The 26,782-nt window shown below is 52.4% G+C and overlaps 1 protein-coding gene and 1 long non-coding RNA gene across 6 annotated transcripts in view; one reads left to right on the top strand and one right to left on the bottom strand.

Annotated features, from left to right (window-relative positions):
- Window positions 1–26,782, top strand: part of GAS7 (growth arrest-specific 7) — a 208,312-nt gene that overhangs the window by 131,806 nt on the left and 49,724 nt on the right. For all 5 annotated transcript variants that reach the window (XM_005878809.2, XM_005878811.2, XM_005878805.2 and 2 more), the window contains exon 3: window positions 24,709–24,786. In XM_005878809.2, coding sequence (XP_005878871.1) covers window positions 24,709–24,786 — 78 coding nt within the window. The remainder of the gene's footprint in view (window positions 1–24,708; window positions 24,787–26,782) is intronic.
- Window positions 22,945–26,782, bottom strand: part of LOC106728239 — a 12,535-nt gene continuing 8,697 nt past the window's right edge. The window contains exon 3 of the long non-coding RNA XR_001364517.1: window positions 22,945–23,027. This is a non-coding gene — a long non-coding RNA (uncharacterized LOC106728239). The remainder of the gene's footprint in view (window positions 23,028–26,782) is intronic.

Here is a 26,782-nt window from a genome sequence, read left to right as displayed (position 1 = left end):
AGTCAAGGGCACATGCCCAGGTTGTGGGCTCCATCCCCAGCAGTGGGCGTGCAGGAGGCAGCCAATCAATGATTCTCTCTCATCATTGATGTTTCTATCTCTCTCTCCCTCTCCCTTCCTCTCTGAAATCAACAAAATTAGAGAAAAATGTATTCTCAGCAAAAACTTCAGTGAGTGCAAAAGTATTTAAAATAAAAAATTTAAATCCCTGGTCCAGTTCCCTATTTATCACATATTCTTCCAGATAATCATATTTTCTCACCTTCTAAACATATGTACAGCTAGTCTTTCTAAAAGATTGGAAAAACGATCCATGTTGTTTTATAAATTTCTTTGACAGTGTACTGTGGACATCTTTCTATACTTGTACATTTTAGCCTAACCCATTTTAAAGATAGCTGTGTAGTAGTCCATTGCTAGTGTATGATATTAGTTTAACTAGCCCTTCTTTATTAAGGGGATATTTAAGTCCCATTTTACATTAACAAACAGTGTCTGGCAGCTTTTTTCTGAGGCCCAGGTTTTAGCATATGCCACCGGGTCAGCATTTCTGTGAGTTCTGGGATATAGTGATTGCAAGAGACTGTAGGCCAGGGTTCAGTAAACTTTTTCTGTAAAGGTAGTATATCTTTTAGGCCTTGAGGCTCATATATTCTCTGTCACAGCCCCTCAGCTCTACCACTATCATGCTAAAGCAGCCGTGGACAGTACAGAAACCAAGGGGTGAGGCTGTGTTCCAATAAAGCCTTATTTATGGGTACTGATGTGTGAATTTCAAAAACTGAAATAGTCTTCTTTTTAACCATTTCAAAATGTGAAAGACGATGTGAGTCTAGGAGTCACAGGCTGTATGACAGCAGGGTGGGCTGGGGTTGGCCGCAGGTCCAGTTGGCTGCCGACCCCATTGTGGTCTCTGTCATCTGCAGTAGAAGTGGCCCGACTTCCCCTCCCCTTCCTTCTCTCATGTGCTCAGGGTAATCCTGGCTTCCTGGTCTTGCATTCTAGACACAGGCCAGTTTTATCCATTCATTGTTTAATTCATTCTTCAGCTGTTTGATTGAATTGTTCACTCAGCAGACACTTGCTCAGTGGGCCTCAGATCTGCTCCAGGCAGAGTGCTGAATGCTGGGGATATGATAAGAATCAGTCCCTGCCCTCTAAGTGCTTCTTCTTATAGTGGAAACAGAATTTAAATGAATACGTATTTGATAACAATTCTGAGCAGAACCTTGAAGGGGAAGCCCAGGGTGTTTTGAGAGCAAATTCATTTGAGACCCTGGAGATCAGGGAAGGCTTCCTGGAGGAAGAAGTACCCTTCAGCTCAGATGGGGAGGATGAGGAAAGGGCTGCCAATGGAAATGCCCTCCTGATAGCAAAGAGTTAGTCATGTTTGGGGGATTGTCTATAGAACATGAACATCATGTTAAGGACTCTGCTCCTTAGTCTAAGGCAGTGGTTCTCAACCTGTGGGTCGCGACCCCTGTGGGGGTCGAACGACCCTTTCACAGGGGTCGGCTAAGACCATCGGAAAACACATATGTAATTACATATTGTTTTTGTGATTAGTCACTATGCTTTAATTATGTTCAATTTGTAACAATGAAAATACATCCTGCATATCAGATATTTACATTACGATTCATAACAGTAGCAAAATTACAATTATGAAGTAGCAACAAAAATCATTTTATGGTTGGGTGTCACCACAACATGAGGAACTGTATTAAAGGGTCACGGCATTAGGAAGGTTGAGAACCACTGGCCTAAGGGGATGGGAGGCCCACCTGCCTCCCTGGTCCTCTGGAACCTGTTCTTAGGTGGTTTTGTTTGGCTGTTGGGCTACTGTTTAAGTTTTTGGATCTGCCTGCCTTTCTGCAGGAAAGGACCTATTAGAATAGCTGCTTGCTCTTCTCACACCTGCGTTATCTGACCTCCTGATACTTGTCACCTCGCAGCTGGGCCCGCTGTATCCAGCTTTCTGCCCTGACTCCGGGGCCTGTCCCACTTATGGGTCAGGCCAGAGGCATGCACCACTGCCCAGGAGGCAGAAGCCACCAGGGCCCCGCTCTAAGCCGCCCGGCCATTCCTCTCTTCTCACCTTTCCCAAATACTCCGTCTCCCCTAATCCCTAATCAGTTCTTTCATAGAGTCTGCTTGGGCACAATAGGCATCTGTCCCTGTTTTTGTACCGCATACAGATAGAAGGAGTTTAAAGCCCAGTTTACATCTGTATTGCCAGGCTCTGGTTAATCTGCTTATGTCTAGTCCACTCAGGATTTTATGGGCGGGGATTGTCACGGCACTTGTCTGGGCTGTGGGGATACAAAATCCAAAGAGAGGCCATCTCCGCCTTCACAGATCGCAGTTCTCATGGCGTCAGACACACAGACACCAACAGGCGCTGTGGGTGTTCGCATGGGTATCTGGGGCTCAGGGAAGGGAGTCATCAACTTCCTCTGGGTATCAATCAAGCCTTCCAGGAGGGGGCGCTGGAGTCAGGGATCCAAGCTGAGGTCTCTGCATGCGCAAAGGCAAGGCTGCAAGGAGAGGCTGATGTGTTTGGGAAGGAGCAGAGAAGTGACAGAGGGGCTTAGGGATCTGAGCCATGAAAGACCCTCTGAGGCCCTTGGAGGCCTTGGGACTTGGCCCTGTGGGCAGTGGAGACTGTGGTAGGATCCAGAGCCGTGTGTGACATGATCAGGACATTGTGGCAAGACTGCTTGTGCAGCAGAGGGAAGGGTTTAAGACAGCGAGCACGGAGCCTGGCAGACTAAATGAGAAGAGAAGTAATGAGGTCAGCTCCGTGTGCACCGCTGGCCGGAGAGGAGGAGGGAGAATCTGTCAGGGGGATGCTCCAAGTCAGGGCACGGAGAGCGCTCGGACACCTCCGAGTCTTCTGCCTCGTGTGCCGCAGGCATGCAGTGAGGACAGGGGATGGGGCGCGGGGCGGGGGGGTGAGCGGGTTTAGGAGAAAGAAGGTGAATCCACGTAGAGCGTGTTCCTTGGGGGACATTCCGGGAGAGATGTGAGCATATGTTTGGACGGATGGGTCTGTGACTCAGGGGACATCTGGGCTAGAGGTGGGGACCTGGGGACTCTGTGGGTGCACCGCTTGGCAAGCGGAGAGCAGAATGGATTTCACCCCACATCCCGCTTGGCCTGACACTGCGGCACCGTGACCAACCTAGCGCTCGGACACCTCCGAGTCTTCTGCCTCGTGTGCCGCAGGCATGCAGTGAGGACAGGGGATGGGGCGCGGGGCGGGGGGGTGAGCGGGTTTAGGAGAAAGAAGGTGAATCCACGTAGAGCGTGTTCCTTGGAGGACATTCCGGGAGAGATGTGAGCATATGTTTGGATGGATGGGTCTGTGACTCAGGACGTCTGGGCTAGCGGTGGGGATCTGGGGACTCTGTGGGTGCACCGCTTGGCAAGCGGAGAGCAGAATGGATTTCACCCCACATCCCGCTTGGCCTGACACTGCGGCACCGTGACCAACCTGCGCGACCGCAGGTGGCCACCCAGAGTTTGCATTTCAGCATCTGAGAAGTGACGTCATGGGATCACAGGTCACCCAGGGCAGCCCCAGGGGAGAGCCCTGCAGAGCAGACCGCAAGGGAGGGGCAGGGAGACTGCAAAATTGTCAGACGTGCGGAATCCAAAGAGGGCGATGGCAGGAAAGGCAAGGGAGCGACGGCTGTCAGCCAGGGGCAGTCAGACAGACAGACAGACAGGCTGAAATACGGATCAGATTCACAATGGGGGGCTAGTTAAATCACAGGGGAAAGCATAGGCTACTTAGTAAATAGTGTTGGGCCAGGTGGCTAACAGGAAGTTCCAGTGGGTACGTTAACGTAATAACGTTCTTGTTTTCAGTAAGGCCACGACGCATGCTTTTTATGAGACTTTGGGAAGTCCCCATGCCCCCCTGTGGCTCCGTGCTGTGGCTCTCCAGAGCGTTTCGTCATGCAGGGGGGCCCTGAGCTCAGGCCAAAACCCCAGGTAGGGAGGGGTTCTGCTCTCAGGAAATTGCTTGTCCTCCACTGTTTCAGAAACTGCTTTAGTTCTCACCCAAAGTTGACTCAATGGCCAAAAACTTGGGGTTGTGTTTAGTTCTTAGATAGTGAGCTATTATCAGCAGGCTGTCCTGTCCAGGGACCTGAACTGGTGTTGGGGTGGGGTAGGGGGACTACTATTTGCACAACAGATGATCGCTTGTCAAGAGATGTAGTAGAACGTCATTTGTTCCATTCATAATTGGAAGGCCAGATATGCACATTTAATCACTCAACAGTGATATGGTGGTAGCTGTTCAGGTTTTCTTTTTGGAGAGATGCTGCTAGACATTGTTCAGGATATATTTTACCATTTGGACATAACAGGCCAGTAATGAAGGCCAAGGTTAGTTTTGTTTATTAATCTATGAATCACGATTTTACCTCTTTCCTATTAGTCTTTGTGCACTTCAAATCCAGTGGTTGTATTTCTTTTATCTGGGCCTTTCATTTCTGAAGAAAGAAGGTTATTTGAGGGGTAAGTCATAGTTCTCTTTCTCTAGAGAGCAGAGCCTGCGGCAAGAATTAAGTGTTAATGTCTCATTTAGGAGGTGTGCGCCCTGAGCAGTAAGAGCTGGTGAGAGAGGAGATGAAGGGAGATGCCAGCGCACTGGTGGGTGTGGCTAGTGAACCGCAGAGCCCCAGCAGGTCCCTCCGAAGGTGCGCAGGGGTGTTCAATCTGCTCACCTCCCTCTCATCTCCTATTTCCCATTGGCCAAGCTCTCCCCTTGCAGATCTCTTTCCTCAAGCTTTTTGATTGTACCACCTGGCCCCCAGCAAACTCTCAGAAAGCCTGACTCCACCCCCACATAGTGATGTTTTATCCAAGGTCATGGTGAAGGTCAGTGGGGCGCGGGTGAGGTATCAACCAAAACAGGAGGAGGCGGGTGGTGGGAATAGGGAGACCCCAATGCCCGTGTCCTCATGCAGAGACGCCCGTAGAACTGCGCGCGGTGGTGTACACCCCTCTCCCCTCTCAGACCTCCGTGAATTGATAGCTCATGGGGTTCCAGCTGCCAATGACTTTTAATCATCGAAAAGAGGAGTTGGCCGGGTACAGCCCTTGGACCAAGGGCAGCTTGTAGCTTATTTTTATAAATACGTTTTTATTGGAACACACCGTGCTCTTGTGTTTACACATGGTTTAAGGTTGTCTTGGCATGACGATGGCAGAGTTGAAACCACGTGACTCGCAAAGCCAAAAATATTTACTCTCTGTCTCTTGAAAGAAAAAGTTTGGGGATTCCTGGTCTAACAAATAGAATCGTTCTTTTTACACATGAGGAAATGGAGTCCTCCGTGTGGTAAAGACTAACTCACCTGGCCATTCATATGCCAGGATATGCCTGGGCCCCCAGTCTTCTAATGTTTGATATTTTCCTCATCATTTAGGAGGATGGCCATGGGGGTGGTGGTGGTGGTGACTTACTTAGCAGTAGGGGAGCTGAGTCCATAGATTAGTAGAAAAAATTATCTGAAGTAACACTCATTTCTTTAAATATATTTTATTGATATTTTTTACAGAGAGAAAGGGAGAGGGGGATAGAGAGAAACATCGATGAGAAACATCAATCAGCTGCCTCCTGCATACCCCCCACTGGGGATGTGCCCGCAACCAAGGTACATGCCCTTGACCAGAATCGAACCTGGGACCCTTGAGTCCGCAGGCTGACGCTCTATCCACTGTGCCAAACCAGTTAGGGCAGTGGTCGACAAACTCATTAGTCAACAGAGCCAAATATCAACAGTACAACGATTGAAATTTCTTTTGAGAGCCAAATTTTTTAAACTTAAACTATATAGGTAAGTACATTGTTATTAACTTAATTAGGGTACGCCTAAGCTGGCCTTTGCTAAAAACGTCCTCACTCTGAGGGTCGACCTCAGCGAACGTATCCCCACTTCTTCTAATGCCACTTCTTCAAAATAGAGTCGCCCAGGCCGAAAACTGACTTCTGCGCATGGGCCACGAAGTTTCAATCGCACTGTACGTGCACGTCCGCACATGGTATTTTGTGGAAGAGCCGCACTCAAGGGGCCAAAGAGCCGCATGTGGCTCTCGAGCCGCGGTTTGCCGACCACTGGGTTAGGGCAACACTCATTTTTAAGGGAAACTTAACTATCTTGTTAGAGTGTCAGCTGAAACCCAGGAGAGCTGGGAATTGTTTTTAAGCTCTTTTGACAAAGAACCCATATGTGTAAATGTTTTATTATGTTTGTGAGTGAAAGTTTGGAGGATTAAGCCAGGATTTGAGCTTTGGGGTTTGTTTGCCAAATAGTTGGTTGTTTTCTTGATTTCTTGTTTTAATTTTTCTTTAAATGAGTAGATTCCCATTTAACTTCATTACACCAGGAGCTAATGTGAGTTTCTGGATCAGTTTCCCATAGAGCACTTTTAAAAGCATTCTTGGAGCTTTTCTTTGTTACAAATAATTGGATACTTTCCTAGCTCCCAGGATAGAGCAGCCCTGATAATTCCATTAATAAAAGTTGCCATGAGAAACGTCTATGCCCAGAAAACATCGATTTAGTTTCTTCTGTCCATCTGTGTTGCACAAATGTGAGACTAAAAAGATGCTTTCACTTGGCAGGTCTGGTTGATTGAAGTGTGTGCGTGTGCGTGTGTGCGCGTGTGGTCATGAACTTTTCTTATTTTGGCTTGATTTTTTTCTCTAATGGACTCTGAGTGGAAAGCTGTTAGACCTTAGAGCTTACTATTAATCTCTTCTGTTTGGGTCTTGTGTTTTCTCCCAGAGATTCCACTTTGATTTGTAGTGTTAAGTTAACGCTTGAGTGCACAACACACCCCCCATTTCTCACCAGTTTTTAAGACCGATAATCTCTTGGAATCTTGGCCGATGCCAAGTGGGTTAGAGAGTCGCTCGCACTGCCAGGAAGTTGAGGAGCCATAAAAGTCAAAAGACAAAGACAGCAAGTATTTTATTGTTGGCTGTATTCTAAAAAGCTGAGTTACTTTGAACATGACTGCTTTTGAACTTTCCTCATTGTCTGGTGGGTGGAGTCCCTGATAAGCAGCAAATGGCTTAGATATGAAGTGAAACAAAAAGAATGTGGAATGTGACCCAGCAGTTCCACTCCTAGATATATACCCAAGAGAACTGAAAACATCCATGCACACAAAAACCTATATATGAGCCCTAACCGGTTTGGCTCAGTGGATAGAGCGTCAGCCTGTGGACTGAAAGGTCCCAGGTTCGATTCCGGTCAAGGGCATGTACCTTGGTTGCGGGCACATCCCCAGTAAGGGGTGTGCAGGAGGCAGCTGATTGATGTTTCTCTCTCATCGATGTTTCTAACTCTCTACCCCTCTCTCCCTTCCTCTCTGTAAAAAATCAATAAAATATATTTTAAAAAGAAAACAACAAACCTACTATATACGAATGCTCATAGCAGCATTAATCATAATGGCCAGAAACAGCGTAAGTGTTCATCAGCCGATGACTGGAAAACAAAATGTGGACCATCCCGGCAATAGGACCTCAGCCATAGAACGGAATGAAGCTCTAACACATGCTACAACACGGAGGGACCTTGGAAACATCGTGCTAAGTGAAAGAAGCCAGACACAAAGCCACATATTGTATGCTTCCCTTTATGTGAAATGCCTAGAATAGGCAAATCCATAGACTCAGGAAGTAGATTAGTTTCCAGGGACTGGGGAAGGGGTGAATGAGAGTGACTGCTAAGAGGTAGGAGGTTTCTTTTTGAGGGAATAAGAATGTTCTAAAATTAGATAGTGGTGATAGTTGTATGAATTGTGAAATATACCAAAAGTCACTGTATTGTGTGCTTTTATTTTTAATATATTTTTATTGATTTCAAAGAAGAAGGGAGAGGGAGAGAGAGATAGAAACATCAACAATGAGAGAGAATCCCTGATCAGCTGCCTCCAGCACGCACCACATTGGGAATTGAGCCTGCAACCTGGGCATGTGCCCTGATGGGGAGATGAACCTTGCCCTCCTGGTTCACAGGTCAATGCTCAACCACTGAGCCACACCGGCCGGGCCTGGCAGTTCCATTTTTGATTTTTTTAGGAAACTCCACGCTGTTTTCCATAGTGGCTGCACCAGTCTGCATTCCCACCTGCACTGTCCCAGGGCTCCTTTTTCTCCACATCCTCGCCATCACTTGTTGTTTGTTGATTTATTGGTAGTAGAAAAATTTGTGCTCCGTGGTTGATGCAAACCCATAGATTGGAGAGCCGACTGTAGTTTCTAGTCTTTATTCTTACCTGTATAATAGAATATATGGCAGGTTTTATAATTTCAAAGCTTCTGAGTCAATAGTTCTTTTTATAAACCTCAGCATTTTTGCTATTTTAAAAACACCCGTGGCCCAGAAGGTGGGGGTCAGTGGTTGAGCATCATCCTGTAAACCAGGAGGTCAAGGTTCGATTCCCCGTGAGTCAGGGCATATGACCAGGTTGCAGTCTCGATACCCAGTGTGGGGTATGCTGGAGGCAGCCGATCAATGATTCTCTCTCATCATTGATGTTTCTGTCTCTCTCTCCTTCTCCCTTCCTCTCTGAAATCAATAAAAATATTTTTATTTAAAATTTTTAAACACACACACACACAAAAAAACACCTGTGGACTCTGGTTTCAACTTTGATTCTGGCTGAGGGTAAGTCAGAGAGGTTGGGGCTTATGCTAATTTTATGTTCCTGCTCTGCGTAGCACTCTGACATTGGGACAAAATGAACACCATCCTGCCTTCGAGCCACTCAGCGTCCACTGAGACAGTCCAGCCTCTATGGGGAGCGGTCATTCTTCTCCCACCTTTCTCTCCCCGGAGATTTCACCTCTGCTTGGTTGGGAAGTGTGTGCCAGCGGACAGTCTCCGTGTTCTCACCTTTCCTCCCACTGCACAACCCGTAGCTCACTTGTTTCAAGTGGCAGGATCTCTGCGAGTCATTAGATCGACCAGTATTCTTAGTTAAAAGCCGAACACAGCATAGGATGACTGTGAGTTGTGTGCCCTTCGGAATGACGTTCGCTTGGTTTGCACTCTTTTTAAACAGTGCTGGTCTACGATGACTGGATTCTGGGGAAGTGGCATTATGGTGCCTCTATGTGTGGTGGCAGGGGTGACGGTCAGGGCAGAGTCAGGACCTCCAGGTCCTGGTGGGCTGTCCTGCAAAGAAAAAGGTATAGCGAATGTCCCCTGGTAGGTGGTCTTGAGGCCACAGACTGTCCCCAGAAGCATCTTATGCTGTGCACACAGTGCTTCAAAATGTTCAATCAGTTGCCAACATTGGAATATTGGGAGGTTTTTCATAGATGCCTGAATACTTGTCTTCTCTTGAAAAATCATGAGGTGTGGCCACACTGGACCCACCAACACCCCTGAACACACCTGAATGGAGCTGAGAGGGTTGCCACTACCCTGATTTTTCTTATATTCATCCATTCATTTTACATGTCCAGTTCTTGAGGGCATCGACTTTGACCTGTGTTCAGACAGAGCCTCATGGATGTGCACCAGGTATTGCAGGGGAGAATTGGCGTGAGACAGGCAGTCAGAAAGATATCTTATAAATGCACTTGAAAATCGGAGATTATGGGACCAGGTAAGAGAATGAAGGGTCTAAGGAGAAGTGGCTAATGTTGGTCCACAGATCTGCAACATCAACTTCAAGAGAAGGACCTTCAAACTCAGCCCTCGCTCTGCCTCATTCCCGGAGCTTTGAAATGCAGGAAATTTATACAAGCCTCCAGGGGCTTGTATAAGGCCTGTGTGCGTGTTGGGGGGCAGGAGCCATGGGAACATGTGGCTATGGCAGGAGGTTAGGGTGTGCAGGGAAGGGCGTCTGGGCAGATATAGCCAGTGTAGCTGTTTAAAGGGTTAGGTCCCTTGGAGTCAGTGGAACTCCTAGCAAGATGGGCTGTAGGTTATATGCTGATGAGTGAGTGGGCAGGGAACTTGTGACTTGATTATCAAGCAACAAGTGTTTGCTCAAAGCGCCAGCACTACTTTGCACTTGGGTGGCTTCGCGCAGGGGTGGTGGGCAAACAATGCCAAGGGCTGCAGGGCTGCGGAGCTGCGGAGCGGAGAGCTCCCTGAAGGGGAGGGGGAGTGCCAGGTGGGACTTTCCTTGTGGGCTGCAGGCCGTTTTCTTTCCTATGCAAGCAGGAGTCTTACACCAAAGTGCCCTTCGCCCCCGTGTGGGCGTGTGCCTCCCTGTGTAATGCTGGCGCGCTCTCCTGAAGATGAGATCTTTATTATGGAGGGAGGGGCATGGAGCGGGGAGCAGCTCTTTTGTTATTTCGGTCCCAGTTGGATTCCAGAGAAGGCAGCACTCATCCAAGAGGCGTGGGAGGAGGAGAACGGGGTGAGGCGTTAGTCATGCAAGACGCCTGTTTACTGGGAGCCCCTCCCTGGTCGCCGGGTGCTGGGCTGTGCACGGGGCACAGAGACCCCACCCTGCAGGGTCCTGCCGTCCTTGGACAGATCGTAAGCTGGGCCTTGTGCCCAGCGGGCCCCTGGGCATTCCTGCTGAATGCAGCTCCTGCCCTCTTGCCAGCCGTGGGAGCTGCCTCGCTGTGTGCCCAAAGGCACCCTCAGCCCGAGAAGAAATAGCTCCCTTAGCCGGGAGAGGGGAGGATGTTATTAAGTGTCCAGCAGGGGAGTGGACTGGAGGGGTCCTGCTCCCTACCCTGGCATTAGCCCTTAGTGGCCCTTGTGGGGACCTAGTGGAAGGCTTGGTGACTGGGGGCTCTTGGCGTGGAAGGTGGGAGCAAAGTTCCAGCTGGTACAGAACATTTTCATCATTTTTACAAGCAGCCTGTCTGTACACGTGTGCTCTGCCAGGATGCCATCTGGCCCGGGATGCCTTCGGTCCCTGATGTCGGTCTCCTTGCTGCCCCTCTGGGCCCTGCCACGGACCCAAACCTCCTGCTGCTGAATCCCCCGATCCCTCTGCCTTTTGTTTATCTAGACTTTCCTGCCCCCAAATGAACTCCGTGTGTTAACTTGACGTCCATCCCGGCCTCCTAACGCCCCCGGCCAGATCCAGCCTTTTGCCTCCTGGTATGGGATGAACTGTGCACCCCTCCCACCAAAGATGTCCAAGTCCTGACCCCCAGTCCCTGTGAATGGGACCTTGGTTGAAGGGCCTTTGCAGATGAAGTTAAGATGAGGTCGTGCCGGAGCAGGGCGGACGGGCCTGACCATAGGTGGGGCCCTGACCGTAGGGAATTGGCCACAGAGGGAAGACAGTGTGAGGACACGGGAGAATGGCTACGAGCCAAGGACTGGCCAAGGCCCCGAGGGCCAGGAGAGAGAGGCCTGGAACAGATGCTCCCTCACATCCTCAGGAGGAACCACCTGCTAACACCCGCATCTCAGACTTGCGGCTTCCAGAATGGTGACACGATGGCTTTAGTTTGTGGTATTTGGGGGCAGCCCCTGAAAACCAGTACACTTCCGTGCCCCAGCCCAGCACGCCGCTTGCGGTTCTTTGGACGCTGCTAAGCCAGGCCCGTGTGTGTGTTCCCCTAGCTGCCCCGCAGAGGCACAGTCTGTCACCTGCACCTGTGGCACCTGGTCGGAGGGTCAGGCAGCAGCAGCAGCAGCAGGGGAGGTGGCCTGCCTTCAGCTTGTCAGCGTCTCCGTGAATGGGGGGTGGGCTCTGCCTTAACACAGCTGCCTGGATCCCAGGGTTCCGGTGGTTCCCAGAGGAAGTGCCGAGCTTTCATCCAAGCTTCAGAAGAGAGGCCCACCGAGCAGGTGGCTGGCAGATCCTCCTGTGCGGCTCCTGGCAGGTCCCCAAGAGGACGTGGCTGGAGGTGACACCCCCTCTCTGCGCTTCAATCAGTCCCTCCCTCTGTGATTCCCCGTCTCTAAAAGAGGGCACTGAGCCGGCTTTGAAAGCCCTTTCAAGCCCTGTCTCTCCCCGAGGGCCAGACCATAGTGGCCATGCAGACAGGGCCGCACTCCCTGCCACCACCGGTCTCCGTCCCCGATTGCCACTGTCTGGGGTGCCCTCTGCTCCTTCGCTCGGTGATCCACCTTGGCATTCATGTGTGGGCGGGGGAGCTGCTTGGCCGGAGTGGTGGTTTCTGAGCCCGGGGGTTAGGGAGGACTTTTGTTTTCTCTCTTGCTCCTGTGTGTCTCCCACTGGTTTCTCCGGGATCTGTACTACTTTTGTAAGGAGGGTGAGAACAATTTCTCTGAAATAGAGGTGCTCTCTCTTGCTTTCCCTTCCCCAGCGTAGCATCCCATCCACCTCTGCTCCTCTACAGAAGTGGCCTTGAGTCCCGGGGTTTCTTCCAGGGCTGAGATGTACAAACCAGAAGCTGAAAGGGCCCCGAGCAAACGTTTTTACATGGTGTGAGGAGCACCAGGGCTTCTGGGTCACGTGATCTCTGCCTCAGAGGAGGGGTGCACCAGGCTGGGAGTCTAAGAGACCCCCTCCCTGCCTGCCTCCTTCCGGCCTCACTTCACTTGCTTCCTGCTGCTGGACTATAAATACGATAAGTGTTGGTGGGAGTGGGGACACGACAGAACAGGGTAGCAGGAGGACAGCGGGGCAGAGCCTTGGGGACGGAGCAGAAAGGGTCAGGGAGCACACGATGCTTTTGTTCACCACGTCCCCGCCCAGCTGGCTCAAGCCTCGCACACCAAGAGTGGATTCTTATTCCCAGGTGTGCAAATGCAAAGTCGTCTCAGCTGGCAGGCTTTCGAGCCGGGGTGGAACCCCCGAGAGGCCTCCATGGCAACCTGAGTGTTTGTGGTTCTGGGGGAACCTCTTCTTTGCTCTCAGAACATCTGCCCTGTTAGGTTCACTCTTCTTTTTTTGGGTCTCTCGGGCCAACTTAAATAGTCACTGTGGGTTCCAGCAGCAACACCTGCTTGGAGGAAATGGCATAAGCAGTGGGTGCTTTGAAGTCAGAGGAATGTGTGGGTTGTTTTCATTGTTGTGCCTTTAAACAAACTTTTTTTTTAAGGGTTCCACCTTTAACACCTGGAGGAAGGGTGGACTGTTGCGGAGAACTCTGCCCTTCCTTGTCTTCCTCTAGGCCTGTGGTTCTCAAAGTGGGGTTCCCGGACAGCAGCATCAACATCACCTGGGAACTCGTTAGAAAGGCAGGTGCGCAGGCCTCACAGAGCTGAGAAGCAGAAACTCAGGGCTGGCCCCCACGCCCTGCTCTCCCAGTCCCCTAGGTGGCGCTGATGGGCTCTGAAGCCCACCTGGGAGGCTGCTCTGTTTGTAGCTTTCCACCTGCTCCCTAAGGAGGCTTTCAGGCCTCTTTGCTCATGCAATTCCCACGGATTTTATTTCATTCAGCTCCAAATGTGCCTATTTCTTCCCCATTTTGTGTGGTCACCTCCATCCGGAATGCCATTTCTCGATGTTTGGGAATAGCTTCTTTTGCCCAGCATTTCTGTACACTTTTTGCAGTGTCGGCCCATGATAAGGGCTCTCCTCTGTGCCTGGGGAGCCGCTGGGGTCCTTTGCATTTGGGGAGCTGGCTGGCCTTCCCCGGGACCCAGCAGTTGGAAGGGCCTCAGCGGCCATCCCTCAGAGAAATGATTATTATTTCTATTTCCCAAAATAACCCCAGCGCTCTCTGACAGCTTTCCTCCGTCTTGTGAAAAGCAACACTCTTAGGGATTCTGAGCATGGTTCCTAAACGGGAAGTCACACCTTTTACTGGAAAGCCTTCTAAATATGGATCAGCAGTGCAGAGCGATTGAAGTTCATAAATGCTGTTTCTCAGGAAACAAATCGGAAAGGTGACGCCTGGGTGGGCAACGCCACTTCCTGGGAGAGAAGCTTCCGGGCAGCTGCGCGTGCGATCTCCACGCCAAGGGTATGGAAGACCCTCCGGGGCATGTGAAGAAGCCACGGTTCAGCTTGTTCACGGAACATCCAGAAGTGGGTCTCATGGCCTGGGGGCTGGCGTTGGCCGGGTACGGGGCAGTGCAGTCTGGGGATGTGGACGTGCAGGGGCTGTCTTGCTATAGGAATAGAGCCTACTCAGACAGCTTATGAAAAAGCCGTTTTAGAAAGACAGGGTGTCTCAGAGCAGCCCCGCCTCAGAACTGGGAAACCCGGTGTTGAGCTCTTCGTCCGGCCCCGTCTCCGGGCCTGGTGGTGTCTCATGCCCCCTTTTCTGGGTTTGCTCCAGACATTTATTTAGGTTTTTACTCTGCACACTTGCCTCTTTGCATTAGCAGCTGTTTAGCAGAAAATTGTCACTGACAGTGGGAGCTGCCCACCCCACGTCCTATTCTGTACAGTGTGCGCTGGTCCCTATTGTGGCCGAGTAGGGATGCCCCTGGGATGGGGATCTGCATGGGGGGGGTGGGGAGGCACTCTGGGGTTTGGACAGTTCTTAGAGCAGGGTCCTGATCATGGGTAGTTCTAATTCTTCGTGATGTTTTGTAATTCTGATTGCGATTTTTTAAAACTCTGTTGTTATAGAGTTTTAAGAATTAACCAGCAGCACATGCTGTGTAGTCCTTGGGGAGTTTTCCGAGCGCATACATTTACTCAGGCCTCCCGCGGTGTACCGAGAGCCCGCATGCACTCACACTCACACACTCACACACTCATTTTTTAACTCAGCCATGGGCCATCTGACCGAACATACTAGTAGTTCTAACAGCTGCTTTGAGCGAGTCTTCATTCATCAGCACGTAGTGAGCGTCTACTGGGCTCAGGGCCTGGGGGACAGGCAGACACGGACGGACACAGCCCCTTCCTCCGAGCACGTCTGCAGGAGGGATGGGCTTGGAAGCAGGTGCTAAGGCTGAGGTGGGAAGGGGTTAGCCGGGCTTCCAGGCAGCCTGGCAGCCCCCGAGGGCAGCGTGAATGCTGGGAGCCCCAGCTCCTCCCCAGCCTGGTGCCTGCACGGTTAGCGCTCAGAATGTCTGAATGGTGTTGACGGGGAGCACACAGGACCATGAGGTCACCGGGACTCTCCCAGGTCCCGCCAGCAAGACAATATCCTGTCGCCCTGATCTGTCAGCTCTGTCTACCCCGGACGCCTGGGGACAGGACTGCATAAAACTCATCCTTCTTGTCCTAACTCAGGCCTTTGCCCTCCAGGATGTAAGATAAGGCTTCGTGAAGGAGGCGGGTCCTGCGGAGCAACCTGCTCCCCCTCCCCTTCCCCTGCCACCCTGTGCCCGCTCACTAGGACCTGCCACTGCCTTTCCCCTCCCGGCTGCTTCTCCTGCACAGTGCTTCCTCCTCTCTCCTCTTCACCTCACTGTTCTCGGAAAGGCTCTAAGGCAGGGGTGGGGAGCCTTTCTTCTGCCCAGGGCCACGTGGATATTTATAACGTCATTCGAGGGCTTACAACATGATCAACTTAAACATTAGCTGCTATATTCGGTCATTTACCATGAGGTCACCGGGACTCTCCCAGGTCCCGCCAGCAAGACAATATCCTGTCGCCCTGATCTGTCAGCTCTGTCTACCCCGGACGCCTGGGGACAGGACTGCATAAAACTCATCCTTCTTGTCCTAACTCAGGCCTTTGCCCTCCAGGATGTAAGATAAGGCTTCGTGAAGGAGGCGGGTCCTGCGGAGCAACCTGCTCCCCCTCCCCTTCCCCTGCCACCCTGTGCCCGCTCACTAGGACCTGCCACTGCCTTTCCCCTCCCGGCTGCTTCTCCTGCACAGTGCTTCCTCCTCTCTCCTCTTCACCTCACTGTTCTCGGAAAGGCTCTAAGGCAGGGGTGGGGAGCCTTTCTTCTGCCCAGGGCCACGTGGATATTTATAACGTCATTCGAGGGCTATACAAAATGATCAACTTAAACATTAGCTGCTATATTTGGTCATTTAATTAACTCACCCCTAATGCCTCGGCAGGGCCAGACCCAGTGATTTCACAGGCCTGATATGGACGTTCCCCACCCCTTGCTCTAAGGACTCAGTCACGCTAAAGGGCTCTGACAACCTATTCTAATTGGCAAGTCCCCCGGGAACCAATGCAGATAACACAGCCTCATGTTGAAGTTGGGGTTCTCTGGGGATAGCTATGAACCTCATAGTTATTGAAGGTTGGGGTGGAGGTGGTGGGCATTGGGGGGGTCACCCCCCATGGCCACTGTGCATCTTGCTTCTCACCTGGCTGAGCCTACGCCTGACCCAGACCCATGCCCTGGGGTTTTGTCCATCTGGACACCTCCCGGGCTGTGGCTGGTTCCGGCGACTGTGTTACCACGGCCTCTGCCAGCTTCCCCCCTCTGGTTAGTCACTGAGACTGCTGGTTAAGATGCTGGCTTCTGGGTTCCACCCAACACCTGCTAAACCAGAATCTTGAAACGCAAGATCTGGGCATCAGTATTTTTAACAAGCGCGTTCCTGGTGAATAACTACATTTGGGAAGCGGGACTGGAGCTCTGCCAGGAACCTGTGCTTAGGTTTCAGATCCCGAGTGTCCAGGCTTTAGTTTCAATAGATTTTCCTTCTTGGCGTCTACTTACAACATTCTTAACCCTAAGATGGGGGTCTGTGAACTGGCAATTGGCTGCCAGCATCTATCAACTCAGTGACAAGGCACCCTTTTCCCACATTGAGGTCAACCCTCATTTCCCCTCCACCCAGGTTCATGGATCCCAGTGTGTCTGCCCAGGTGCACATTCTCTCAGGAGGCTGGTCGATTGGGGATTGAGGGGTTGAGAGACAGGCTCAGAGAGTTCAGGCAGCCCCCTCCCCACCTGGAGCCCCTCCCCCCCACCCCGCCCCACTGCTCCTGGCCCTGCTCTCCCCAGGCCCTCTGTGTGGGCTGGAGCCAGTCCAGAGCTTGCTTCAGGCCAGTAGCAATGGGCCAGGGTCTCACCAGCCTCTCTCCTCTGTGAAATGGGCACAGGCCCCTGCCCAACCTGGATCACTCGGCTGCATAAGGATCCTCTGAGCTGCTGTGAAGTGGGGAGAAGTGGGGACCCCCTGCAGCTCAGAAAGGCTAAGAAGGTTCTAGCACCACAGAGGAGCCCCTCCTCCTTCTCCCTTTGGGGGGGGGGGCTCTGTGAAGGCATGGAGAGGAGGACAGGGAGGGAAGGGCTCGGAGGGTAGAAGTTGGGAAGCAGAGAGAAGGGAGGAATGGCGAGGGTTTGGTTTTATTAGCATCCTTGTGTTTTGAGGGCTCACTGTATGTCAGAGACTGTCTGTGCCTCTAACTATTCATCCCACCACCGGGCAGCTATGGGTTACCCACTTCAGCTTGAGGGAACGAGGCTGAGCCCACGGCCATGTGTATCCAGGAGTTGGGAAGCAGAGAGAAGGGAGGAATGGCGAGGGTTTGGTTTTATTAGCATCCTTGTGTTTTGAGGGCTCACTGTATGTCAGAGACTGTTCGTGCCTCTAACTATTCATCCCACCACGGGGCTACCATGGGTTTCCCCGCTTCAGCTTGAGGGAACGAGGCTGAGCCCACAGCCGTGCGTATCCAGAGTCGACCTGGGATTCACACATCTGTGTGTGTGGCGCCAGCCCCGGGCTCTCACTCAGGACTCTAGGCAGCCTCAGCATATTCAAGGGCAGCTCGCCATTCCCATTTCCTCGCCTGTGACAGTGGAGTCCTGGTGTCTCCAACCCCCTCTTCCTCCGAGCACGAGAAGCCATGGCTCAGGGAGTGCCCCGGGCCTGCAGGGCTGTGCGCTGGGAATTGGGGGTGTCAGCTACCCCTCCCCACCCTGTCCCTGCCCAGGCTGTACTCCTGCCGTGCATTTCTACTGGCGCCCTCGGTGTCCGGCTGGGTCTGTGTTTGCAGAAGCTGGGCCTGGGGAAGTCTCTCGCTGACTGAGAGAGCCGTCCCAGCCCAGGTCAGCAGCACCCGGCTATGGTCAGGCCCGGGCAGCACTGCCAAGCGCAGCCCTTCGCTGGGACGAGCCTCTGGGTCCTCCCACTGGCTGAGAGCTCGCCTGCTGCCCCTTCCGAGGGTCGGCGCTGTGTGTGGACAGGTGGGGCAGAGTGGAAGCCCCATGGTGGGGCGGGGGGGGGGGGAGAATCTGGATGAAGCTTCCCAAGCAAGAATCTCCCAGTCCAGCTGCCCTTCCTGATGGTACTAGATCACTCAAGAAGCAACTCGCAGGGTCTGAAAGCAGCACGGGAGTAGGGCTCCAGAGCTGAGGGGGCCATTGCCTGGGCACCCCTTTCCCCAACCCTGCCTGAGGCACCCCAGATCCACAGTGTCCCGGCCCCTGGTGGAGGCAGCGCTGCCAGTGCCGCTGCAGCGTGGTAAAGGCCCCTGGATGGGCCGTGCCCCACTTGTGGCACAGGGACCAGCCCTGCCTCTCCCTCTCCCTCTTCCCGAGCTTGTCTGGCCTCTGCAGGAGTGACAGGCTGGCCAGGCAGAGGCGGCATTGACAGATGACCCAGCTGGGCGCCCGGCATACTGAGGCACGTGTCTGCTCTGTCCCGGAGCCTCCTCTGTCGCAGGTCCTGGCACAGCAGCCATTGGATCCTGTCACTTCTGTGCTCCAAACTCTGCAGTGACTGTCCCTACATTCAGAATAAGAGCCCGTCCTCACCATGACCTTGAAGACCTTGAGCAGTGGTTCCTAAACCTGGGCAAGCACCCAAATCACTGGGGGGCTGGTGGAAACATAGGCCACAGGGTCCTCCTTAGAGTTTCGAATGCAGGAACTCATTGTCTTAGGGCTGAGAACGTGCACATCTGACAAAACCCAGGGGATGCTGTGCTGCTGGTCTGGGGATCCCGCTTTGAGAACCGTGGCCCTGGGCGACCCATTCCAGCCCCTGTTACTTACAGCCTCTTCAGCCACGCCATCCATCCTGCTGCTCTCTGTAGATGGCAGACATGTGCCTGTCTCTGAGCCTTTTCCTCTCCTGTTCCCTCGGCCTGGACTTCTCTTCCCTCAGATATGTGCGTAGCTTGTTCCTCCATTTGTGCAGCCACCAGCTTCATACGCGGCCCCAGTGCCCCCACGTCCTGTCGCACATGTCGGTGTGAGTCCCTTACCTTCTGTCAGGATTGGGCTGTGTGACCCACAGAAGTGGGAAGTCTTCACAGAGAGTCAGTTCTGAGGCTGGATTATAAAGACATCTCAGCTCGCGCCCTCAGGGCAAGCAGCTGCTGTGTGTGTGTGTGTGTGTGTGTGTGTGTGTTTGCGCGCAACTTTGGCTCCTGCTGGTGGCCAGGGAGCCACCTGGAAGTGGCGCCTCCAGCCCCAGTCAAGCCCTCGATGATGTAAGAGGTAATGGATGCAGACTGCAGCCCCATGGGAGAGCCCGAGCCAGAAGTGCCAGGCTCAGCCGCTCCCGAGTCCTGACTCACCGACCCAGGTGACAATGAATGCTTGTTGATTTAAGCTGCTAAATTTAGGGTAATTTGTGATGCAGCAACAGATACTACTAAATGTGCCTTTCTTAGCGAGGCCTTCCGAAGCCACCTGACCAAATTATATCCCTTCCTAATAACACTTCTTACCCACTTCTCTGCTTTATTCTCTTCAGAACACACCACCCTCTAACCTAACATGTCTTACATACTTATTACCTGTCTCCTGGTATGACTTCCTCCCTTCACCCCCATTAGAAATATTTTAGATTTCCTTTCATCAAAAATGTTATCCTATATAATAAAAGCCTAATATGCTAAGTGTCTGGTGGTCTGGTCGGCCATTCAACCAATCAAAGCGTAATATGCTAATGATATACTAAGGCTATTCAACCACTGGCTATGACGTGCGCTGACCACTAGGGGCAGACACTCTGACCTGTAGGTTAGCCTGCTGCTGTGGTCCATCTGATTGGGACTGAGTGAGAGGGCCAGACATGCCCTGGAGCCCTCCCATGGTCCCTCTCTGGCTGGCCAACCTCCCTGTCCCTCCCGGCCCTGATCATGCACCGGTGGGGTCCCTTGACCTGGCCTGCGCCCTCTCGCAATCCAGGCTGAGGGACCCCTCCAAACCCGAGTACACGAATTTCGTGTACCGGGCCTCTAGTATATTGATATTCAAAAATACAATAGTATCATGACCATAAGAATGTAACTGAAGAAGGAGGAGGGAGTTTGCCCTGTCAAAGGCCTGCAGTGTCTCCGGTGCCAAGAACAGTGCCAGATATAGTGCCAAATATGCTAATAATATATCTATATGTAAAATCATCTCTAATAAATATTTCTAATGTTTATAATAAATAATTTATTATCCTATATAATAAAAGGCTAATATGCAAATCAACCGAAAGGCAGAACGACCAGTCGCTATGACGCGCACTGACCACTGGGGGGCAGACGCTCAATGCAGGAGCTGCCCCCTGGTGGTCAGTGCGCTCCCACAGGGGGAGGGCCACTCAGCCAGAAACCAGGTTCACAGCTGGTGAGTGCAGCGGTGGTGGCAGGAGCCTCTCCCACCTCCATGGAAGCACTAAGGATGTCTAACTGACGGCTTAGGCCTGCTCCCCAGAGAGCGGGCCTAAGCCATCAGTTGGACATACCCCCAAGGGCTCCCGGACTTCGAGAGAGCACAGGCCAGTCCCCCCCCCCCACACACACACACACACACACACAAACCAGTGCACGATTTTCATGCACCGAGCCTCTAGTATTATTATAATAATTTATTATAAATTTATCATATTATATTGAATTAACATAATAATACTAATTTTGCGGTGGTTCTCCAGTAAAGAGTGGTGTATAGACTCAAACAGCCCAGTTTGGCCGCAGCTCCCAGAGCCCCCAGCGCAGAGCTCAGAGGTGTTGGTGTGGCTACCGTGGCAGACTTTGCTGTCACACTGAGTCCCAGCTCTGCTCTTTCTCCTGAGGCCTCAGTTTCTTCCACAAAAAGTAGAAACAATAGCACCCGTTTCATAGTGTTTTGTGACCTCTGAAGGAGACACGCAATGTGGGGGGACTCGAGATGGGCCCGGCACAGATGGAGGCTCAGAGAGCAGTAGTTTCTGATTTAACTTTAGGAAGGAGGTAGGCATATCCTGCAGCCAGAGCCCCCTACTGGTAAAGTGATTACAAAGCCAGGGCCAAGGAAGCACTGGTGCTGGGAGGGGACCACAGATTGTGCTGCTGAGAGTCCTGGACAGCTGTGCAGGCCCTGGGGGTGCTCACCCAGCTGTGCAGGCCCTGGGGGTGCTCACCCAGCTGTGCAGGCCCTCCGGGTGCTCACCAGCTGTGCAGGCCCTCCGGGTGCTCACCCAGCTGCGCAGGCCCTCGGGGTGCTCACCAGCTGCACAGGCCCTCCGGGTGCTCACGTTGCCCACGGCTCCCTGCAGCCGGCATTCTCAGAGGGCTGCCCCCCTGGACCAGGGCACGGGGCTCCTGTTGTTCTCCTGGGACTCTCCTTCCTGCTTGGGGTAGAGGACATGGCAGAGCAGCCTCATAGAAATGGAGCTTCCAGATGAGGAGGAACAAGAGCTGGAGAAGGGAGCAGTGGGGCTACCGTCAATCTAGGAAAACCTGAGTCCAGCAGACCCTCCTGGTGAGGAAAACAGGGGCCAGAAGAGAAGCCACGGTCGGGGCCACCACCAAACAAGGGAGAGGAAGAAACAAGAGGTGGGGGAGCAGAGAAAGTGAGAAACCCAGAAAGAGGAGTCTAAAAAGAGGCAAAGAGGAGGGGACTACAGGAATCCCAGGTTCCAGCCAGTACCAGAAAGCTGAATTTCCCCTGGGCTGGTACCTAGGGTTATTTCACCTGATAGCCACTGGGGGCAGCAGAGAGCCACCCCACAGCCAAGGAAATGGGCCAATCAGGAGCAGGAGTCCACTGGCCTGTGGGTGGGGGGATTAGGGGAGTAAGGGGTGGCTCACAGGTGGGCTTAAGGCAAATCACCATGACCAGCGTCCTAGGCCCAGGGGCTGGTTGCCAATGCCTCTAGTGCAGTGATGGCGAACCTTTTGAGCTCGGCGTGTCAGCATTTTGAAAAACCCTAACTTAACTCTGGTGCCGTGTCACATATAGAAATTTTTTGATATTTGCAACCATAGTGAAACAAAGACTTATATTTTTGATATTTATTTTATATATTTAAATGCCATTTAACAAAGAAAAATCAACCACAAAAATGAGTTCGTGTGTCACCTCTGACACGCGTGTCATAGGTTCGCCATCACTGCTCTAGTGTAAACAGGACTCGTCTTGACAAGGGGGAACGAAGACCAGAAGTGACTGTGGAGCGTTACTTCTCCCTCATGCACTGTTCATTGTTAGTGTTACTATTGTTGTTGTCTTAAGGAGGGCACATCTGTGGTCTGAAATTTACATCACTTTCCACCTTTCAGGTGTACTTCCTCTTTAAAAGTTCTATTCTACACGGGGCAGCCAAGGAGAGGAAAAGGACACCCCTCGGAGGGGGAAATGGCCATTTCTGGCTTGTGGCCTCGAGGGCTGGAGTGGCAGCCTCCCTCGGCTGGTCTGATCCGCAGTCAGTGCGTGTGTGTGTGTGTGTGTGTGTGTGTGTGCTGGGCCGCCCTGGTGTCCGTGGTGGAGGCCTGAATGAGTTGGAGTTGCCTTTAAGAAAAAATGTGTTCTCGTGACTTGGGTTGGACGGGACTTTCTGAGAGAAGGTCTCACTTCTTCCACTCTGACTGTACCGTGTCCCAGAGCCTTTGGGATCTGCATGGCAGCGACTCTGTTAGGAGTCTGGATGGTCACCTGGAACCCCAGGAATGGAACCCCAGAGAATGCAAAAGGGCTTCAATTCAGAGTAGCATGGGCCGAGCTGCCAGGCAGTTTTGCTTTGGCTTGGTCAAGGGGCCTGGCCTGCTGTAAATGGATTAGCGAGTCTTTTATTGCAAAAGACCTGGAAATGGCTCCCTCCCTGTGGGTGGTATGGTCAGCTGGGGCGGCTTTTCCTGCTACTGCTGAGGTCACGCAGCCAGAGCCCTGGTGGTCTCTCCAGATGTCTGCTTGGCCCGGCCTCACTCCAGCCCCGGGCTCACAGTGACTTTGTGTTTGGTCAGAGCTGGCCAAGACCAGGACGGGCAGGGACAGATCCTTCAGGCATCTGCATTGTCTCTGTGGCAAGCCTGGTGGGGTCTCCACATCTTGGTGTCTGAGAGCCAGTCAGCACATGGGTCTTCAGATTTTAAGATCACCAATCAAAGCTACAGGGCAGGAGGACTGAGGCCTAAAAGACCAGTTAGCCCAGCCCCTTCTTTTTGGGTTAAGAATTGGAGGACCAGAGAGGCAGAGTGTCTTGCCTTGGGCAGCACAGCAGACATAGAGGCAGAGCTGAGGCAAAAACCCAGTTCTTGTGAATCCTGATGGAGAGAAGTCATTAAAAGAGTTTTGCTTGTTTTTATTTTTAAGATTTGAGACAATTGCATTTTCAGGATTAGGATTTTTTTATTAACTAATGTTATATTCATACATTGGACTCACTTTATTTTTTTTTATTTTTATCTCTTTTAATCCTCACCCAAGGATATGATTTTTATTGATTGATATTTAGAGAGAGAGGAAGGGAGAGTGGGAGAGAGAAACATCTATTGGTTGCCTCCTCTACACGCCCCAACCAGGGAATGAACCTGCAACCTTTTGGTGTACTGGGCAATGCTCCAACCAGCTGAGCAACCCGGCCAAGGCTATTGGGCCAACTTTAAAAAGAACTTTATGCTAAGCACTTGTATATGGGCATGTGGCCTGAATACGAGGACTGTCTTGGGTAGATACCATTATTGACCTCATTTCCAGAGGAGCAAACTGCGGCACTGAGAGCACAATTAGGTTGGCCAGGGTTACACTGGTGGTAAGAGGCAGAGCTGGGACTCGGACTCAGGCACTGTGGGGTGAGGAGGTAAGACCCCCTACTGTGAGTAGGTCCTAACCTCTAGACTACCTGGCACCTTAAGTGATTTTGGAAAGATACTCACAAAAGCCTATTCATGAAAAGAACGTGCGGTATGCTTTTGCTCTAAGGAACAAATGGACATATAGATACCGAAGTGTTGTGATGACCTCCAAGTTGTAGGGTTATGGGCGACATTTCTTCGTTGTGGTTTTCTGTTGCACCCAATGTTACATGGTAAGAAAGTTCTATTTCTCATCACCAGATAATTTGATCAGAAGCCTGTTCCTAGCGGTGAAATGGGTAAAGTAGTGCTCAGGGGACAATAATATAGATGCAGCCACGGCTTTGCTCCTGGCTGGACCGAGCAGCTGGGCACCGGAAGGGAGGCCAGCCCGGCCAGCAGCTATAATTCAAACAGGACGGAGGGCGGGAATCACCCCCTTTGACAGAGGACCATGTCTCCGTGCAGGCCCCCAGGCCAGGGCTCTTTCCTCTATGCTTTGGGGTTTCATGTGACAATGGCATTTGGGGGGAAGGCCCAGTGGGCAGGTAGGGTTCCAGGACCAGAGACAGAAGGGTTCCAGGAGGCCCATGAGTTAGCAGCCTTTGGGGATAAGAGCGGGAGGGGCCTTGGGGGAACCTTTCAGGGGATCCCAGCTGGAAAGCCACCCCCTTCTGGTGCCAGCTGTGGAGAAGGGTCCCCAGCAAAGAGAATTCTGTCGTCATGGGAGGTGGGAAGGGTGTGGCAGCCCAAAGCAGGCTCCTCGTCCCTGGGTTTAGGGAGGAAGGTGAGTGGCCAGGACTATTTTTTTCAGCTCTGACCACCTACTAGTAGCTCTGCTCTGTCGTCCTCTCAGGTTCTACTTATGAAATTCTGAACGCGATTTTGTTCCTTTCTCCCACCAGAGACCACCTGGGAGCGCCCCAGCGGTTCTGGGATTCCGGCCAGCCCTGGCACTCACAGGAGCCCCCTGCCTCCGACAGGTACTGTGCACGTACTGCTTTGGGGTCACGATTGGGAAGGTCAAGACTCTGGATCCCGGGGTCTGAAACCTGACGGATGAGCTTAAGAACCAATCCCAGGGAGGGGCCTGGAGGGAAAGGAGGCCCCACAAGCCTGTTGCTTGGCCGGATGGTATTGCCCTGATAGCTCACCTCACTCCCGCTCAGGTGCTTAGGGAGGGGAGTCGGCCCTCTGTCCTGGCGGGCTCCAGGCCAGCCAGACACGAGAAAGGAACCCAGAGTGGCCCACGCAGGCAGGACAGGGACCCGGGCAGAGGAGCCCGAGCACATAGAGGTGCCAGGCGGGTACAGCCAAGCCTGCTGTGCTGGCGAACCTGGTCGGGGAACTTGTCCTCTGAGTCAGTGGGGTCGCCTCTCCAAAGCCTGCTGTCCTGATGCTGTTCCCCGGCCGCATCCTGTCCCTTTCCCACTGTTTTGGGAGGGGGGCCGGGGGGGGGGGGGGGGGGGGGAGGGGGAGTTGGCTCAGACCCCCTGGGCTGAGGGCTGGGTGTGACAGATTCCTGCCTTTCCCCGACAAACACAGCGAGAGCCCAGTCTGCCTGCCCTGGGCTGGGTGCTGCTGCTCGGAGTGTGGCCGGGGAAGCTGGAGAGGGGGAGAGGGTCAGACTCAGGGATGAGAACTGGCCCAGTGGCCAAGGTGTTAGAGTGAGTGTGCCGATGCCGACTTTGCCTCCTCTGCCCCTCCCTCCAGGGGCCCAGGGCAGGGTCTCCCAAGGGGAAGTCGGGGCAGCCTCAGTCTGTCAAGTTCTCTGCCAAAAAGGGCTTTGCCGTCAAAGACGGTTGGAAACCTCTTCACTCCCCTTCAGAAACTCACGTGCACAGCAGTGTCCCGAGGGCTCAGAAGGCTTAAGAGGAGACGCCCCTCTAGGGGCTTCTGTCCTTTGCTTGTTTGCAATACACACGGCAGTTCCCTCCGTCTGCGAGGGGCCTGAGATCGCATTTAGTACCAAACGCTGTATATACTGTTTTTTCTACACATACATACGCACATACCTGTGATAAAGTTTAATTTGTAAATTAGGCACAGTAAGAGATTAACAACAAGAACTAAAACCAACAGAACAATTACGAAAATGGACTGTTATAAAAGTTGCACGAATGTGGCGTTATCAGTAAGGTAAGGGTGACGAACACAGCACCGCGGCACCGTGACAGCCGTTGGAGAACCGAGCGCTAAGTGACTAACGGTGGAAGCACATACCACGTGGAGACTCCGCACATAGGGATGGTCACGGAGCAGGGCGGGGCAAGGTTTCGTCAAGCTACTCAGAATGGCAAGCAATTTAAAACTACAAATTGTTTCTTTCTGGAATTTTCCACGTAACATTTTTGGAGCGTTGGAACCACGAGGAGGGGGACGCTGTCCTTGCTTGTTAAACTTCTCCGGCTCTAGTGCAATGGTTCTCAGCTCGGGGAGTTTTTGCGGACCAGGGGACATTTGGCGATGTCCGTCGTTTTGGCAGTCACCATTCGGGGAGGTGCTACAGGCACCGGTGGGCTGAGGCCAGGGATGCTGCTACCACCCACAATGCACAGGCTAGCACAGCTCCAGCACAAAGCATTACCCACCCGAATGTTACTAGTGCCAGTTTGGGATCTCTGGTCCAGGGTCACCCAGAACATTGGGTCAGCGCCGCGCAGGGTCACTGGGCGACTGACCACAGCCATTGCCATGAGAAGCAGCGCAAAACCCACTGAACCCCAGTCCCTTGATCTGAGACCCACCTTTTGTTTTCCCCCCACATTTTAATACGGGGTCGGATAAAAGTAGGCTTACGGTTGTGAGCATATGAAACACAGTTTATTCTTGCATTATTATTTACAATTATTGTACTACTAGAGGCCCGGTGCCCAAATTCGTGCACTAGTGGGGTCCCTTGGCCTGGCCCGTGGGATCGGTCCAAAACCAGCTCTCTGATATCCCCCGAGGGGTCCTGGATTGCGAGAGGTGCAGGCC

This window comes from Myotis brandtii, unplaced genomic scaffold, assembly GCF_000412655.1.
Source record: "Myotis brandtii unplaced genomic scaffold, ASM41265v1 scaffold573, whole genome shotgun sequence".
NCBI lineage: Eukaryota > Metazoa > Chordata > Mammalia > Chiroptera > Vespertilionidae > Myotis > Myotis brandtii.
This window is presented reverse-complemented; position numbering and strand designations above follow the sequence as displayed.